Source organism: Lagenorhynchus albirostris, chromosome 6 (assembly GCF_949774975.1).
Source record: "Lagenorhynchus albirostris chromosome 6, mLagAlb1.1, whole genome shotgun sequence".
NCBI classification, from domain to species: Eukaryota; Metazoa; Chordata; class Mammalia; order Artiodactyla; family Delphinidae; genus Lagenorhynchus; species Lagenorhynchus albirostris.
The window spans coordinates 26,980,617-27,000,663 of record NC_083100.1 but is presented as its reverse complement, the minus strand read 5'-3'; the positions used below and the strand labels follow the sequence as shown (position 1 = coordinate 27,000,663).

General features: G+C 37.7%; 1 protein-coding gene across 3 annotated transcripts in view; it reads left to right on the top strand.

Moving 5' to 3' along the window:
- The window catches only part of UNC80 (unc-80 homolog, NALCN channel complex subunit), a 238,509-nt gene that overhangs the window by 97,428 nt on the left and 121,034 nt on the right, over nucleotides 1-20,047 (top strand). For all 3 annotated transcript variants that reach the window (XM_060151311.1, XM_060151309.1, XM_060151310.1), the window contains exons 23-24: nucleotides 7,752-7,964; nucleotides 11,335-11,470. In XM_060151311.1, coding sequence (XP_060007294.1) covers nucleotides 7,752-7,964; nucleotides 11,335-11,470 — 349 coding nt within the window. The remainder of the gene's footprint in view (nucleotides 1-7,751; nucleotides 7,965-11,334; nucleotides 11,471-20,047) is intronic.

The following is a 20,047-nucleotide window of genomic DNA, read 5'->3' as shown; positions in this document are numbered from 1 at the left end:
GTTGATCTTCTCTTTATTATTGATCTTTTGCACTTTCACTAAAAAGTTTCTAGCCTATATTTCATATTTCATTAAGTCTGTGAATCATGCAATTGGCATATTATGTCTGTTCTGGAAATTTTCCAACTGTTATTTCTTCAAAGATTGTGTCTTTCACATTTTCTCTAATTTTTCCTTCTATAAACTGAAAAGATGCATGATAGAGCTCCTCAGTTTATCCTCTGTTTTTGACAACTTCTTTCATTTCTTCATCTCTTTCTATGCTGTATTCTGCCTAATTCTCTTCCATTTCACTTTTTCTTTTTTCAGCTGTGTCTAATTTCATGGTTCTTAACCAGGGGTAACTTTGCCCACCAGGGGGCATTTGGCAATGTTTGGAGGAATTTTTGGTTGTCATGACTTGGGAATTGCTATTTGCATCTAGTTGGTAGTTAATAAAGAATTTGATAAACATCTCATAATACATAGTGCACACTTCACAGAAAAGAATTATCTGGCCAAAATGGCCAATAATGCTGAAGGTGAAAAAAACTGATCTAATTTTTGTTTGAATCTGTCCATTGAGTTTTAAATTTCAAGTACTACATTTTTTTATTTGTAAAAGTCCTATTTCTTGTTTTAAAACTACATGGTCAACTTTGATAACCTAATTCCTTCTACTTTCAATACCCACATTAATCTGTAGATGTATTTGATACATTATGATTCCTATAGCCACAGTCTTTGTAAAGGGTCTGATTCTACACTTTGCTGTTTCTTCCTACTCTGACTCATGGTGAATTTTTTAAAACATGTTTTTAATAAGCTTAACTCCTTGAAACTTTATCTGTGCTGATTCTTTAAGACCTGTGTTAGAAGCAGTGTTATTCAGTGGACCAGCAGTTTTAGCAACACCTGTGAGTGTTAGAAATGCAGATTTTCAGGCCCTGCAACATCTGCATCAGAATCTCTGAGGGTGGGCCCAAAGAATCTATTTTAACCATATTCTCTTATGCATACTCAAGTGACTCTTATGCATACTCAAGTTTGAAGGTTTGAGAAGCACTAATTTAAAGTATTCCTCCAGAGAGGCTTTCCATTTCTTTTCCTCAGGCACCTCGAAACATCACCAACCTAAGATCATTTTTTTTTTAACATCTTTATTGGGGTATAATTGCTTTACAGTGGTGTGTTAGTTTCTGCTTTATAACAAAGTGAATCAGTTATACATATACATATGTTCCCATATCTCTTCCCTCTTGCGTCTCCCTCCCTCCCACCCTCCTTATCCCACCCCTCCAGGCAGTCACAAAGCACAGAGCCAATATCCCTGTGCCATGCGGCTGCTTCCCACTAGCTATCTACCTTACGTTTGTTAGTGTGTATATGTCCATGACTCTCTCTCGTCCTGTCACAGCTCACCTTTCCCCCTCCCCATATCCTCAGGTCCGTTCTCCAGTAGGTCTGTGTCTTTATTTCTGTCTTACCCCTAGGTTCTTCATGACATTTTTTTTTTCCTCTTAAATTCCATATATATGTGTTAGCATACGGTATTTGTCTTTTTCTTTCTGACTTACTTCACTCTGTATGACAGACTCTAGGTCGATCCACCTCATTACAAATAGCTCAATTTCGTTTCTTTTTATGGCTGAGTAATATTCCATTGTATATATGTGCCACATCTTCTTTATCAATTCATCGGATGATGGGCACTTAGGTTGTTTCCATCTCTGGGCTATTGTAAATAGAGCTGCAATGAACATTTTGGTACATGACGCTTTTTGAATTTTGGTTTTCTCAGGGTATATGCCCAGTAGTGGGATTGCTGGGTCATATGGTAGTTCTATTTGTAGGTTTTTAAGGAACCTCCATACTGTTCTCCATAGTGGCTGAACCAATTCACATTCCCACCAACAATGCAAGAGGCTTCCCTTTTCTCCATACCCTCTCCAGCATTTATTGTTTCTAGATTTTTTGATGATGGCCATTCTGACTGGTGTGAGATGATATCTCATTGTAGTTTTGATTTGCATTTCTCTAATGATTAATGATGTTGAGCATTCTTTCATGTGTTTGTTGGCAGTCTGTATATCTTCTTTGGAGAAATGTCTATTTACGTCTTCTGCCCATTTTTGGATTGGGTTGTTTGTTTTTTTGTTATTGAGCTGCATGAGCTGCTTGTAAATTTTGGAGCTTAATCCTTTGTCAGTTGCTTCATTTGCAAATATTTTCTCTCATTCTGAGGGTTGTCTTTTGGTCTTGTTTATGGTTTCCTTTGCTGTGCAGAAGCTTTGAAGTTTCATTATGTCCCATTTGTTTATTTTTATTTCCATTACTCTAGGAGGTGGGTCAGAAAGGATTTTGCTGTGATTTATGTCATAGAGTGTTCTGCCTATGTTTTCCTCTAAGAGTTTGATAGTTTCTGGCCTTACATTTAGGTCTTTAATCCATTTTGAGCTTATTTTTGTGTATGCTGTTAGGGAGTGATCTAATCTCATACTTTTACATGTATAAGATCATTTTTTAACTACTTTTTGGGTGCAAGGAGCATAAAAGTAGTGCCCGTTCTAGTCCAAACTTATATGAAAATGTGGAATTTTGATTAGAAGTTCTCATTTAAGACTTTTTCTTTTTTTCCTTTTCTACCCAGAGCCAAGACTAGTCATGCAAGCTTATTTCTGTGGGGTAGATCATTTTATTTTTCATGCAGTAAAAGTGACATGCACGTGGGATATTGGCTTTATATAGGAGTGTATGGCCTGATCTCACACTCCACTTTGGACCCAGACATTTAATTTGTGGCCCATTGAAAACCCATACTCTGGTCTTGCCATAGTCAGTAGAAACCCTTGGGGCATATATTCCTACACTAGTTCACACCTTTCTCCCTACCTTCACCCCAGAATTGTACTTTCTTGTAATTTCTGCTCTCCAATGGTCTATCATCTCATGTTAGAAACAAAAGCAAAAACAAAGTGAAAAAAATTGGGGTATTTTATCTAGCATTTTTAGGTGTCTAAACCAAAAGATATTTGTCTTCACACCTAATCTATCATATTGTCAGAAACAGGAGTCCTCATTTGGTTTTTAAAACACTTACCCAAGATATTAGCATGATCTGAGTAAGTGTTAAAATGACTACCCCACCAGACTGTGTACTAAACAATAATGCCTGCCTCTAGCCTCATATCTGAATCATTTCTGTTGCCCTCAGCTACTGCAGAAAGGGGCAGGGACAGAGACAGCCTGTCAGTTGCTTAATGATCTCAGTCAGGCAGAGAATTCAGTACAAGCTAAGTAATAAATACTGAGTCACAAGCACATGCCCTCTAGCAAATGAGGTTCCAGTGTACACGAAGAACCACAATAACTGCTTATTCCCAGTGTTTTTAAATAAATAGGTATCTTGCACCAGCAAGAGCTTTATCTTTTATTGTAAGGCAATATAAATAGTATGTAATTCCCCAGGGACCACCATAAAGTATTCACTTTTTAAAACCAGTTAGTTCCTGTCCTGTGTTACGAGTTTTCAGGATCAGTCAGTGTTTCTTCTCACATAATAAGTTTAGATACAGTCCTTCAGGGAAAGGAATGTATTGCAGTTATAACCTTCAATTAACCATCATATCTTGGTAACAATATTTTCTAGGTCCCCAGGCAAAATAAAGCACAGCTGTTTGAATTAGTATTCTAGTTCTCTTCTTTACTTTCATAAAGGAAACATTCAATATACATAACGATCTTATAAAACGCAGGAAAATGCCAAAGGAAGTCAAGGAAAATTAGCTTGATGCTTTAAGTTTTCTAGCTGTAGAATGTTAGAGAAATCCATGCTGCATAATGCATGACATTTTCTAATTTTAACTAGACAGCTCTGTAGCCATTGCAGAGAACACCTTATATAAAACTGAACCATATGAAATTGATGATATTCTACTATTTTTGACCTTCAAACTTAGAAATTCCATAAGGTTCAACCTAACATTTTATCTTCCTAGTTAAAATTGATTCTTGCTTGTCTGGGAACTATGAAGTTATGACATAATGGAATTGAAGCCACTCTGTGGTGTTATGGAACATAAAAAGGTGATCTGGCAGACATATTAATAAAAAAGAATTTAAATATGCCTACTTTTCATTTAGGACCACCAGCAAAATTGGTATACCAATGGTATCAAATTTTGTTTAGATGTTCACTTTTAACTATGCCTCTGATACCCTGTGGTTCTTTTCATCCATGCAGCATCCTTCTGATTCATTTTTCTCCATTTGTGCTGTCTTTCTCTGTGATGTGAATTCATCCCTATCCATTCTGTCACGCCTCCATTTTTCACTGCTTCTTCAGATTGCACTGAGCCATAAGAGGTAAGCTCCATCAAAAGAGGGAAAATTGAATTTCCTTTAAGTCCAGGAAGAATCCTTTGTCTAAGGTATTTTATAACCCTGCTCCTAAAATCAATACTTTCTAACTTACACTTTGAAAGGAACTTATAAGGAAAGTAATTCCCCATAGCCACACCCACACTAGACTGCCTTGAATACTCTTCCACACACACTGTGAAGTTGATACTTGTTGCTAAGTATCTTCTACTAGGATTCATAATTGAGTACTTAGCTTTGTACCGCAGCAGTATCCTCTGTTTTCTGTACAGTAACATACACACTACAATATCCCAGAAATTGGTAGTACTCAGTGCCATCCCAAGCGTGCTTGCACCTACCAGGTTTATGAAGCTTATAATAAGAAGGCAATATTTAAGTCACGCTATGTCATCATCCCTTAATTCGAACAGTGACATTTCCAAAAGTTACTGGGTTTGATCCAATTTACATGGATCAAATTTATCAGATAATAACCAACCCTCCCTTTAATGTTGTGCTGTATGGTTAATTAATGGGAATTATTTTGATAATGATCTCAATTCTATTTCCCAACTTAGATTAGGATTTCTTAGGGCCGATAACTGATGATGTCTGGGTTTTATCCTAAGAAGCTTTTCAGAGCAGAGAATTAAAATTTCTTTTCATTCAAAACGCCTTGAGCTTCCTAACCAAATAAAAACATATTTTCTAAAGAAGGCAAGCCAATCGACATAGGAAACCTTACATAGCACAATTTAGGTTTTTTATTCATCTTCCGTTAGTCCTCTCAGTGCCATCTAACAGTTAAGAGCAATTAAAAGAAAAAAAAAAACCCACCTCTGTCCCATACATTTGAGTTAGGTTAAGTTCTACCCTTGTTCATCATGAAGGAGCCAGGGTTCATAACATAATGCTATTCCAGCAGTGTTGTTTCCGTCTTCCCATCATAAAGCAATGAATCCATTGTTTTTTATTGGAAATGTGTCAAAATGTGACAGGCTAAAAATAAATTTGCATCACTTGCCTTGCCCTCCAGACTGGCATTCGTTTTTAGAGATAGATGTTCCAGCCTTTTCCAGATGCAGATTAGCATATCTGAGATGTTTAGTAAAATGAATATTTAATACAAGAAGAGAGTATAGATATTTAGTCGGTATATTATGGCACCACAGTAATGATAGGTTTGATACAGAAAGTCATCTGACCCTTTGCAATCTGAAGTCTTTCTATCCCTGTGACCTGCTGCCAAGTCTTGGCACCGACGCAGTTGATGATAGTTTCTCATCATCAGTGTTCATCTTTTATTAATGATAGAGTCTCACCATTGTGTTTATCTTGTATTTTGCTTTTTCACATAGATTAACTTTGTCATGGCAATACAACATATGCTTTGTAAAATTAAGTCCCAACATAAATAAATTTCTTATTAGAATTCTTGATGGTTTCATTTAAGTTTTAGACAATGAGAAAATGCTTAATGGGCTAACTTACTTGAACCATCCAGGGTATTTGAGATAGTACTCTGCCTGAAGAACGAAGGGATTAAGGAAGGCTTCTTGGAGGAGGTAACTAAACTGAAGCTTAAAGTGGGAATTTGCCAGATGGAAAAGGGGCTTAAAGGCTCTGCAAGTCATGGAAACAACACATGGAAACGTATGAGATGTCATATCTGGGAGACTAACCAGTTTGACATAATTGGAGCACAGAGCACTGGAGATGGGGATAGAGAGAGAGGTGAACCAAATAACGAATGTCAGTTATCTTTATTCATTGATGACTGAGGTAGATTGAACCTATAATATATTTTAAATGGGAAAATGATGTGATTATACATTTGTGTTTTAGTAAATAGCATTATATGACATTATTGTCTCTTGTTTTTTTAAATTTTTTGGCTGTGCCGCACGGCCTGTGGGATCTTAGTTTGCAACCAGGGGTCGAACCTGCACCCACTACATTGGGAGCGCGGGGCCTTAACTACTGGACTGCCAGGGAAGTCCCAATTGTCCCATTTGTAAAAAGTGACTTTCTACATGCATTCTAGAAATCATCTTTTTCCAAGGCTTATATGAGTATAAATTAAGACAATGTAGATACCAAAGCGGAATTAGTACAGATCTGGGCATGAGAGAGACCTGAGATTGAATCCTGTGTCGATTTCTTCCCAGCTATATAATAGTGGAAAAATTATGTCTCATTTTAAAAAAATATTAAAATGAAGATACTGTTTCACAGGGTTGTTATGATAATTACAATTTATAAAAACTTATTGGCACATATTGATATTCTCTGTATATTAGCCCCTATTTTAACATTATGGATCGATGGATTGTTAAGAATGCTATTGCTTGAATGATGAAAACGGTTTCCATTTGAAAACATGTGCTTACTAAGCAACCTATGGTTATTAGGTAACTGAGGTGATAGCTAATATTGTGATGTATATTTTTTTAACTGGCACGAATGAATTTTTGATGTATGTACTTTTTGTGACCTGTTGACCTGTGGGAAACTTTACACTCCTTCCCTTATTATTATCATTTTTTTTTTTTTGGCTTATAAAGAATTCGGTAGATATCTCACTCTTACCAGTTTCTGGGTCTCAACTAAAAGCTGTTTCTTTTATTTTTTCAAGCACGTCTTGACAAGATGGAGCCATATTTTTATTTTCCTGAACAAATGCTCTATTTTTCATTTATCAATTAAGCAGTTTCCTCTTTGTCAAACATTTTCAATTGAAACCATGCCTATTTGAGCAGAATTTGGTCTGTTTATGAAAAATTGGGGAAAGAGACTAACTCAATCTAATTTATTTATTTATTTGTTTGTCTGTTTTCCATTTCAGGCCCCATTTTATTCTCTGTTTTCTCTCACAACTCAGCCTAATGTAGTAAGCTCTTCCTTTTCTTACTAGCCAAAACAAGGGAGCAGTTGCACTTGCTTGGAGCTTGTGGATGGTCCTACATAACAAAATCCCTACTGACACCCTTGGTTAACATACGACTAGTTCTAGAAATTGAATATGTGTTTGCATCATGTTAATTTTAGGTTTAAAAAAAGCATCATATTTAAAACCTTCTGATTAAAAATTATTTCACACTTAAATCCCAGCTGTCTCTGAAATATGCAAAGAGTCATGAAATTACTGGATATTCTCCAAAAGGAGAAAACTAAACTCAGAAACCTACTTAAAATGTCTAATTTTTCAATACCCAAATTTGCCTTCATGGATTCATTTCCCAGATTTCCCACTACTATTGTAACTATGCTAACACTACCCTGGGAAATATGGCTAAACTAAGTCAAAATACGGAGGCGAAAATAAACTAAGAGTACATAGTCATTCGATTTAAGTTCAACTTCATTGTTTGTTAATCCTACATTACTCTTTCCTTAACAACCCTACTCAGGAAGCGCCTGTAGTAGCCAGAGCAGCGCTGTTCCTGGAATGTGCCCGTTTTGTTTACCGCTGCAACCGTGGCAACTGGCCAGAGTGGATGAAAGGGCATCATGTGAATATCACCAAGAAAGGCCTTTCCAGGGGACGGTCTCCCATTGTGGGCAACAAGCGGAACCAGAAGCTGCAGTGGAACGCTGCCAAGCTCTTCTACCAATGGGGAGATGTGAGCTTTTGATTTTCTTCTATAAAAATTAGGCTGAGTGAAGTGAAGAAGTTTTGTGTTTATGTTTCTTCATTTGTTTGGGAGACAGTTTATTGAGTATCCGTTATGTACCAGGCACTGAACAGAACATTTCAGGGGAAAATAAATGTAATTCATTTAATCTTCCCAGTAAATCGACAAAGTTAGACATTATTATCTCTTCTGTCTCTTTTCCTGGTCCTCTGCCTCTTTCCTTCCTATAAATGTAAACATTCTCAGCATCTCTTATAATTTCTTCCTGTATATTCTGCACCAGGATTACATTTATTCCTGTATTTTCAACTGTTAGCTGTATGCCAGGGGCACACACTTCTCTATCCATAGCACTCTTTGGATCTGCGACCAGCATCACCAACTGTACTTTGGAGACATTCACTCAATGTCCTGAAACTCAGTCTGACCAAAATAAAACCCTTCTCTCCATTTAAACACACCCCCATCTGCAAGCCTTCTTGAATTTTCTATTCTTATTGATAGTACCACCATCATCTAAGATGACAGCCTTGAACATATTCCAAACCTTCTTTTCTTATTGATTCCACCTCTTCCATGTCACTGATGCCCTTTTAGGTCAGAACTTCATTACTTCTCATCTATATGACGAAAGTATTTTCCTATTTAGTCTCCTCCCACAATCTCCCCTCATCTGACCCATCTTACACACTGCCAGTAAAATCATCTCCCTTTGGCGTAGCTCATCTAAAAGCAGAACATTCGTACTTATCTTCCAGCCTCCAGACTTGCTCCCTCCAATTCATTCTTCAAACTGCCGTCAGAGTGATTAGGCTAAAATGCAAATCACATTATAGTGCTTCAGTGGCCCTCCTTTTCCCTTGAGATAAAACCCAAATTGCTTAGCCTGGCATTGCTGCTCTCGCCACAACCTTTGTTCAAATCACACCAAGATTATGGATGATAAAGGCAAATGAGCTAATGTATCTAAACATTTATCTCAATGCTTTGCATCTAAGAGGTGTTCAATAATAATGTTATTATATTAATTCTTGCAAGCAGGGTATATGATTTTTCTGTGCATTGTTAGGCAGCTATCACAGTGTTCCTCGAATGAGTGATAAGGTTCTCCCCCACTCAGAAAGTACCTTTCATCCTTCTTCAGAATGCAAAATGAAGTCCAGCTTCATGAACTGGAGGATCTAGTCACAATCTACCTTTCCAAGCCCTCAGGCACATTATTTCCTCTCACAGAATTGTGCTTCAACCAATTGGCTTATTTGTCAGTCTCTGAACATGTCAGTGCATTTCCCTGAATATGGATCTTTTGAAACTCTCCATCCAGAATATCCACTTTTCCCCTTCCCCATTAGCCTACACAGCAATTCTTCAGAATCTACAGGAATGAAATTTTGTGTGATCCTCTGAGATGAATCCGATTTCTCCATATTCCAATAAATAAAGTGCTTTCAGTCTTTTACACGACTGTTATTTTGGTATGTTATTACCACCCCAATAGACTGTAAGCTCCATGAAGTAAAGAGCAAGACACAGAGTCAGATACCCTATTTGACTCCGAGTTCAAGGTTGCTGAGCAACCTAGAGCAAGTCTTTCAACCTAACTTTCCTAAGTGCCAAACAATGATCCTTCTTTATGAAGGTTTGTAATCTACTAGGGCACATTAAACAAAGATACTGATGTACTATAACAATTTATTCAACTTTATTTTTTACTTAATACGTAACAAATTACCTCACCTAATAAATATTTGATGAATGAAAAAGGAATAAACATGTTCCCAAGGCACTTTTCTGGTCTTAGAAGAGACAGAGAGCTCTAAATTTTTATTTAGGTATTTAGTATTATCCCAGACAAGTTCGTTTTTTGAGCAACCTTTTAAGCTTTATGAACTGTGGGTTTAACTTAAATTGCTTGGTTTCAGCATCCTGGGAGGATCGATGTAGATTTTTTTTTCCCCTGTGAATCTCACTATTAAATCTGCTGGCTCCACTCCAGACTCATAATTCCACATCTCCTTCCTTAGAGAGGATTTCCAAAAGAGTAGCATCAGGACAAGGCTTTTTGTTGAGGTGGTGGTTTTTGCTTTTATGTTTTGTTTTGTTTGCTTAAAACTTCTCAGGTTAGCAGCTAAAATTTTAGGATGCTGTGATATTTTTCTACACTGCTTTCTTTCTCCTTTTTGTGGTTTTTGTTACTCCCCACTTAATTCCAGAGTTTAAGCAGACACCTTTGTTTTCAGATAGCCAAGACGTTCAAACAACTTGTGTTTTTATTTAGTGTTCTGAACATATCTTTGTCAGTTTCCAGTAGTGAATCTAATCTCTTGCATGCCCAGAATGTAGTAACTTTTCTAAATATTTGAAAAGGATAATATAGGAAGAAAAAAGAAAAGTAGCTGGAATTTTGTTCATATTAATGCACAGAGTAACCAAACTGTCAAATTCTATGTTCAGGGTTCATTTTAGCTTTTTGACTCTCTTTCTTAAGCATGCATCTCCTCTTTTGTTGCATACAATTTGTCATTGGAATGTAAAAGGAATTAGATAGAGGTAGCATATTTTGTCTTTTCATTTGGAAAATTCCTTTTGGTAAATCAGACAGTAGTACATGATGATTCAGAAGAACAGATAGTAAGTATTGGTTTTATGAATACCTTGTAAGAGCCAGTATTGCCCATGTGCTGACTTACTAAAAATCATATTTCTAATGTTGATGTTGGGTACACTATCAAAAGAATAATATTTCTTTCTCATTCATAGTGTATCATGGAGGGGGGGAACAAAGTCTATAAGAAAGTCATTGACTGCATATATGATGACAGATACAAATAAAATTGCAGTTCCAGAATTCATGCCAATCTCCAAGCTCATTAGCATGATAGTGCCTTTCTCATAAAATAGCATAATCAGAAACAGTCTGAAGAACTGTGACTTCTTAGTTTTTACTGCAGCAAAATCCTTCATTAGAAACAACTGCAAAACAAAACAAACAAAAAAACCTGACAAACAACAACAACAAAATCAACCGCATACTCCCTTATGTGAAACCTATAAAATAGATGACCTTTGAGGAAATAGAAGTATTTTCAGAAAATGTTTTGTATGAGAATAAAAAATGTCATTCCATTTCCTAAAAGTCTTTAGACACAGTGACCTTAGAGATAGCATCAGTGCCTTCCCTCTCTAGGTTCCCACATTGGGAAATGAAACATGGTGGTAACAACACTGTGGCAGACAGAGGAGGCTTATGCTGAAAATCATTCCCATTGATCGGTTGCTGGTGACCTCTGTAATGTGAGAGCCTATTTTACAGTCTGACGTATCTCATGCTGTTTCATTCTTCTTCTCTTCATGGTAGGCAATTGGCGTCCGGTTGAATGAGCTGTGCCATGGGGAAAGTGAGAGCCCAGCCAACCTGCTGGGTCTCATTTATGATGAGGAGACCAAGAGGAGACTGAGAAAGGAGGATGATGAGGAAGACTTTTTAGATGACAGTAAGGAGACTCCCTTTACTACAAGAACCCCTGCTTGTAAGAACCTCTGCTTTAGGAGCACGTAATATTTCTCTTTCCTCTTTCACATTCTTACCACCTTCCCATGTCTCCCACTGCACCTTCTCCCCTATTCCCTCTGCATGGATGTGAGCATGTGCATAAAGCCACAGAAAGAGAGAGCAGGAACCAGAAGGAGAAGACTGTAGACAGGGGCAAAGAGTTGGCAATATGGAAAACTCACTGCTTTGAAGTCTCTGACTCTTAATATTGTAAATACGAAGATCAGTTTTAGGCCTACTTGAGAAAACATAGTTTTGCTGCCCCAGAAGAGGGCTGGTCAGGGTTTGTATTTTATTACTTCTCTTGGAGTTTTAAAAAAGGGTTAGACCTGAGGGAGACCTTCAAGATGGCGGAGGAGTAAGACGTAGAGATCACCTTCCTCCCCACAAATACATCAGAAATACATCTACATGTGGAGCAACTCCTATAGAACACCTACTGAACGCTGGCAGAAGACCTCATACCTCCCAAAAGGCAAGAAACTCCCCACATACCTGGGTAGGGCAGAAGAAAAAAGAAAAAAGAGAGACAAAAGAATAGGGATGGGACCTGCCCCTCTGGGAGGGATCTGTGAAGGAGGAAAAGTTTCCACACACTAGGAAGCCCCTTCACTGGTGGAGGTAGGGGTGGACGGGGGGGAAAGCTTCAGACCCACAGAGGAGAGCGCAGCAACAGGGGTGCAGAGGGCAAAGCAGAGAGATTCCTCCACAGAGGATCAGTGCCGACCAGCACTCACCAGCCTGAGAAGCTTGTCTGCTCACCCGCTGGTATGGGTGGGAGCTGGGAGCTGAGGCTTGGGTTTCGGAGGCCAGATCCGAGGGAGAGGACTGGGGTTGGCTGTGTGAACACAGCCTGAAGGGGGCTAGTGCGCCACGGCTAGCCAGGAGGGAGTCTGGGAAAAAGTCTGGAACTGCCTAAGAAACAAGACACCATTGTTTTGGGGTGCACGAGGAGAGGGGATTCAGAGCACCGCCTAAATGAGCTCCAGAGATGGGTGTGAGCCATGGCTCTCAGCGCGGACCCCAGAGACAGGCATGAAACACTAACGCTGCTGATGCAGCCACCAAGAAGCCTATGTGCAAGCGTAGGTCACTATCCACATCTCCCCTCCTGGGAGCCTGTACAGCCCGCCACTGCCAGGGTCCTGTGATACAGGGACAACTTCCCTGGGAGAACATACGGTGTGCCTCAGGCTGTTGCAACGTCATATCAGCCTCTGCTGCTGCAGGCTCACCCTGCATTCCATACCCCTCCCTCCCCCTTGCCTGAGTGAGCCAGAGCCCCATAATCAGCTGATACATTAACCCTGTCCTGTCTGAGCGAAGGACAGTTGCCCTCAGGCAAGCTACATGCAGAGGCAGGGTCAAATCCAAAGCTGAACCCCAGGAGCTGTGCAAACAAAGAAGAGAAAGGGAAATTTCTCTGTGCAGCCTCAGGAGCAGTGAATTAAATCTCCACAATCAACTTGATGTACGCTGCAACTCTGAAATACCTGAATAAAATTCAGGACATTGGTCCACAAGAGACCTCCCGGCTCCACATAATATCAAACAGTGAAAGTTCTCCCAGAGATCTCCATCTAAATGCGAAGACCCAACTCCACTCAACAACCAGCAAGCTATGGTGCTGGATCCCATATGCCAAACAACTAGCAAGACAGGAACACAACCCCACCCATTAGCAGAGAGTCTGCCTTAAATCATAATAAGGTCTCAGACACTCCAAAACAAACCACTGGACACAGACCTGCCCACCAGAAAGACAAGATGCAGCCTCATCTGACAGAACAGAGGCCCTAGCCCCTCCACCAGGAAGCCTACACAACACAGTGAAGCAACCTTAGGCAATGGGGGCAGACACCAAAAATAACGGGAAATATGAACCTGCAGCCTGTGAAAAGGAGACCCCAAACACAAGTAAGTTAGGCAAAATGAGAAGACAGAGAAACACACAGCAGATGAAGGAGCAAGGTAAAAACCCACCAGACCAAAAAAAAGAAGAGGAAATAGACAGTCTACCTGAAAAAGAATTCAGAGTAATGATAGTAAATATGATCCAGAATCTTGGAAATAGAATGGAGAAAATACAAGAAACGTTTAACAAGGACCTAGAAGAACTAAAGAGCAAACAAACAATGATGAACAAGACAATAAATGAATTAAAAATTCTCTAGAAGGAATCAATAGCAGAATAACTGAAGCAGAAGAATGGATAAGTGAACTGGAAGATAAAATAGTGGAAATAACTACTGCAGAGCCAAATAAAGATAAAAGAATGAAAAGAATTGAGGACAGTCTCAGAGACCTCTGGGACAACATTAAATGCAACAACATTCGAATTATAGAGGTCGCAGAAGAAGAGAAACAAAGGGACTGAGAAAATGTTTGAAGAAATTATAGTTGAAAACTTCCACAATATGGGAAAGAAAATAGTCACTCAAGTCCAGGAAGTGCAGAGAGTCCCATACAGGATAAATCCAAGGAGAAACATGCCAAGACACATATTAATCAAACTATCAAAAATTAAATACAAATAAAACATTAAAAGCAGCAAGGGAAAAACAACAAAATACATACAAGGAAATCCCCATAAGGTTAACAGCTGATCTTTCAGCAGAAACTCTGCAAGCCAGAAGGGAGTGGCAGGACATATTTAATGTGATGAAAGGAAAAAACCTACAGCCAAGATTACTCTACCCAGCAAGGATCTCATTCAGTTTCGACAGAGAAATTAAAACCTTTACAGACAAGGAAAGCTAAGAGAATGTAGCACCACCAAACCAGCTTTACAACAAATGCTAAAGGAACTTTTCTAGGCTGGAAACACAAGAGAAGGAAAAGACCTACAATAAGAAATGCAAAATAATTAAGAAAATCATAATAGGAACATACATATTGATAACTACCTTAAATGTAAATGGATTAAATTCTCCAACCAAAAGATTCAGACTGCCTGAATGGATACAAAAACAAGACCTGTATATATGCTGTCTACAAGAGACCCACTTCAGACCTAGGGACACATACAGACTGAAAGTGAGGGGATGGAAAAAGGTATTCCATGCAACTGGAAATCAAAAGAAAGCTGGAGGAGCAATTCTCATATGAGACAAAATAGACTTTAAAAATAAAGACTATTACAAAAGACAAAGGAGGACGCTACATAATGATCAAGGGATCGATCCAAGAAGAAGATATAACAATTGTAAATACTTATGCACCCAAAATATGAGCACCTCAATACATAAGGCAAATGCTAACAGCCATCAAAAGGGGAAACTGACAGTAACATAATCATATTAGGGGACTTTAACACCCTATTTTCACCAATGGACGGATCATCCAAAATGAAAATAAGTAAGGAAAAACAAGCTTTAAATGATACATTAAACAAGATGGACTTAATTGATATTTATAGGACATTCCATCCAAAAACAACAGAATACACTTTCTTAAGTACTTATGGAACATTCTCCAGGATAGATCATATCTTGGATCACAAAGCAAGCCTTGGTAAATATAAGAAAACTGAAATCATATCACATATCTTTTCCGACCACAACACTGTGAGACTAGATGTCAATTACAGGAAAAAATCTGTAGAAAATACAAACACATGGAGGCTAAACAATACACTACTTAATAACGAAGAGATCACTGAAGAAATCCAAGAGGAAATCAAAAAATACGTAGAAGCAAATGACAATGAAAACACGATGACCCAAAGCCTATGGGATACAGCAAAAGCAGTTCTAAGAGGGAGGTTTATAGTAACACAGTCCTACTTCAAGAAACAGAAAACATCTCAAATAAACAACCTAACCTTACACTTAAGCAATTAGAGAAAGAAGAGCAAACAACCCCCAAAGTTAGCAGAAGGAAAGAAATCATAAAGATCAGATCAGAAATAAATGAAGGAAATGATAGCAAAGATCAATAAAACTAAAAGGTGGTTCTTTGAGAAGATAAACAAAATTGATAAACCATTAGCCAGATTCATCAAGAAAAAAGGGAGAAGACTCAAATTCATACAGAATTAGAAATGAAAAAGGAGAAGTAACAACTGACACTGCAGAAATACAAAGGATCATGAGAGATTACTACAAGCAATGATATGTCAATATCATTGGAAGAAATGGACAAATTCTTAGAAAAGCACAACCTTCCATGACTGAAGCAGGAAGAAATAGAAAATGTAAACAGACCAATCACAAGCATTGAAATTGAGACTATGATTAAAAATCTTCCAAGAAACAAAAGCCCCGGATCAGATGGCTTGTCAGGCGAATTCTGTCAAACATTTAGAGAAGAGATAACACCTATTCTTCTCAAACTCTTCCAAAATATAACAAAGGGAGAAACACTCCCAAACTCATTCAATGAGGCCACCATCACCCTGATACCAAAAGCAGACAAAGATGTCAAAAAGAAATAAAACTACAGACCAATATCTCTGATGAACATAGATGCAAAAATCCTCAACAAAATACTAGCAAACAGAATCTAACAGCACATTAAAACGATAATACACCATGATCAAGTGGGATTTATCCCAGGAATGCAAGGATTCTTCAATATACTCAAATCAATTAATGTGATAAACCATATTAACAACTTGAAGGAGAAAAACCAGATGATCATCTCAATAGATGCAGAAAAAGCTTTCAACAAAATTCAACACCCATTTATGATAAAAACCCTCCAGAAAGTAGGCATAGAGGAAACTTAACTCAATATAATAAAGGCCATAAATAACAAACCCACTGTCAACATCATTCTCAATGGTGAAAAACTGAAACAATTTCCTGTAAGATCAAGGTTGTCCACTCTCACCACTATTATTCAACATCATTTTGGAAGTTTTAGCCACAGCAATCAGAGAAGAATAAGAAATAAAAGGAATCCAAATCAGAAAAGAAGAAGTAAAGCTGTCACTGTTTGCAGATGACATGATACTATACATAGAGAATCCTAAAGATGCCAACAGAAAACTGCTAGAACTAATCAAGGAATTTGGTAAACTAGCAACAAACAAAATTAATGCACAGAAATGTCTTGCATTCCTGTACACTAATGATGAAAAATCTGAAAGAGAAATGAAGGAAACACTCCCATTTACCACTGCAACTAATAGAATAAAATATCTAAGAATAAACCTACCTAAGGAGACCAAAGACCTGTATGCAGAGAACTATAAGACACTGATGAAAGAAATTAAAGATGATACCAACAGATGGAGAGATATACCATGTTCTTGGATTGGAAGAATCAACATTTTGAAAATGATTATACTACCCAAAGCAATCTACAGATTCAGGGCAATCCCTGTCCAACTACCAATGGCATTCTTCCCTGAATTAGAACAAAAAATTTTACAATTCGTATGGAAACACAAAAGACCCCGAATAGCCAAAGCAACCTTGAGAAAGAAAAACGGAGTTGGAAGAATCAGGCTCCCTGACTTCAAACTATACCACAAAGCTACAGTAATCAAGACAGTATGGTACTGGCACAAAAACAGAAATATAGATCAATGGTACAGGATAGGATGCCTAGAGATAAACCCATGCACATATTATCATCTAATTTATGACAAGGGAGGCAAGAACATACTGTGGAGAAAGGACAGCCTCTTCAATAATTGGTGCTGGGAAAACTGGACAGCTACATTTAAAAGAATGAAATTGGAATACTCCATAACACTATACACAAAAGTAAACTCAAAATGGATGAAAGACCTAAATGTAAGGCCAGACACTATCAAACTCTTAGAGGAAAATTCAGGCAGAACACTCTATGACATAAATCACAGCAAGATCCTTTTTGACCCACCTCCTAGAGAAATGGAAATAAAAATAAACAAATGGGACCTCATGAAACTTAAAAACTTTTGCACAGCAAAGGAAACCATGAAGAAGATGAAAAGACAACCCTCATAATGGGAGAAAATATTTGCAAATGAAGCAACTGACAAAGGACTAATCTCCAAAATTTAGACACAGCTCATGCAGCTCTATATCCAAAAAACAAAGAACTGTATCCAAAAATGGGCAGAAGACCTAAACAGACATTTCTCCAAAGAAGATATACAGATTGTCAGCAAACACATGAAAGGATGCTCAACATCACTAATCATTAGAGAAAAGCAAATTAAAACTACAATGAGGTATCACCTTACACCAGTCAGAATGGCCTCATCAAAAAATCTATGGATAATAAATGCTGGAGAGGGTGTGGGGAAAAGGGAACCCTCTGCACTGTTGGTGGGAATGTAAATTGATACAACCAGTATAGAGAACAATATGGAGGTTCCTTACAAAACTAAAAATAGAACTACCATAGGACCCAGCAATGCCACCATGGGGCATATATCCTGAGAAAACCATAATTCCAAAAGAGTCATGTACGACAGTGTTCATTGCAGCTCTATTTACAATGACCAGGACATGGAAGCAACCTAAGTGTCCATCAACAGATGAATGGATAAAGAAGATGTGGCACATATATACAATGGAATATTACTCAGCCATAAAAAGAAACGAAATTGAGTTATTTGTAGTGAGGTGGATGGACCTGGAGTCTATCATACAGAGTGAAGTAAGTCAGAAAGAGAAAAACAAATACCATATGTTAACACATATATATGGAATCTAAAAAAAAAAATATTCTGAAGAACGTGGGGCAGGATAGGAATAAATACACAGACGTAGAGAATGGACTTGAGGTCACGGGGTGAGGGGAAGTATAAAGTGGTATGAAGTGAGAGAGTGGCATGGACATATATACACTACCAAATGTTAAACAGATAGCTAGTCGGAAGCAGCCTCATGGCACAGGGAGATCAGCTTGGTGCTTTGTGACCACCTAGAGGTGTGGGATAGGGAGGGTGGGAGGGAGACACAAGAGGGAGGAGATATGGGGATATATGTATATGTATAGCTGATTCACTTTGTTATAAAGCAGAAACTAACACACCATTGTAAGCCATTATACTCCAATAAAGATGTTAAAATAAATAAATAAGTAAATAAATAAATGTTAAAAAGTGGTAGAGCAAATAAAATTAAACGTGAAAACTCAAATCACTAAAATATTTAATCAGAGTATATTATATTTAACATGAAATTAAAATATTAAGATTCAGATTATTAGAACTGTGAATGTTTGATGTATTGTATTTATTTATTAAAAGTGTAATTGAGTCCCATCATAGACGAATAGAGACGAAGAGATTCCTGAACCTCCTTCTCAGCACCATTTTGTGCATATGTGTGTTCTATACCATATAAGCTTGTGTGTATGTGTACCACTGCCTTTTATGGAATATCAAATGTCAGGACAGTTTTGGAATTAATATTGTTATCTGATGAAGACATTGAAGCCTCTACCTTTTGACCTTTCTTAGTGGTTTCAAGTTCAGACTCCCTGATGATGTCTTATGGATTGTCCTTAGTTAAGTGATGCCAAACCTACTTCATCCTTATAGGCATGAAATGTAAAAGGATGGCTAGAATATAACATTGGACAGAACTATATAATAATAACAGAAAACATATTGTCCTCTTTTCCACTTTCATACCAGTAATATTTTTTTTGCACTTTTTCATCATTTTGCTCTTCCTCAGCCCATATCAAATCAGAGAAATCTTCTTGACTTAGCTGTTGACAAAAGACCAAATTCTGACATTAGTCTTTTAGCGTAATGATGGAAGTTGGCCCCAAAGATTCCCTCAAGTTCATAAGAGTCTAGGCTATCCTAGAATGACTCATAGTATTGGGTCTGATTTGTAAGAGGACTTGAAGATTATCCAGAAATCACAGAACCTAGTTTAAGCCTGCCAGGAGATATCCCCAAACTGCCCTGGATCTCCTGGGGGTCCTTCAGAACAGAGAAGAGCCAAAGCAACCTTAGATGGATGTATCTTTATAGGCCAAAATGATCTCAAATCTCCATGAGACCACATAAGTATCATTGGCCAATATGATATGATGGTATATTAGTTTTTTGGTGAGGTTATTTATAAGTCAATACTTGTTCATTATAACAGAATATTTCAGATGATAGTTATGAGAGAGCCTGGACTAAAACCAAGCTCATCGTCTATAGGACTGACCAGAAGAATCTAAATGATATCCTCAGGATTGCAAGGACAGATCTAGAAGTTTATACTAAATATCTAGTGTTCATTTATTTTTTAAAAACAGTTGCAATCTAGGCAATTTCTAGAGTCATGTGGCCTCCACTGAATATAAGATTGGAATGTCTGCTTTAGTTCCACTTTCAAGTCAATACATAGCTCATTTTGCATTTAAAAAATAACTATGGTATAAGTAAGTATCAGTCTGGAAATTCTAGAGGAGTTTGTTGTTTTCATTCTTAATAAGAGGCAATGTTCCCAGCCACATAGTACCTCTGTAGAAAATATAATGGTTTTCATGGAGAAGAAATAGCCAGATATCTTCAGAAAGACCATAATTCTACCTACTATCAATATAAACCATGAATTATATATTATAT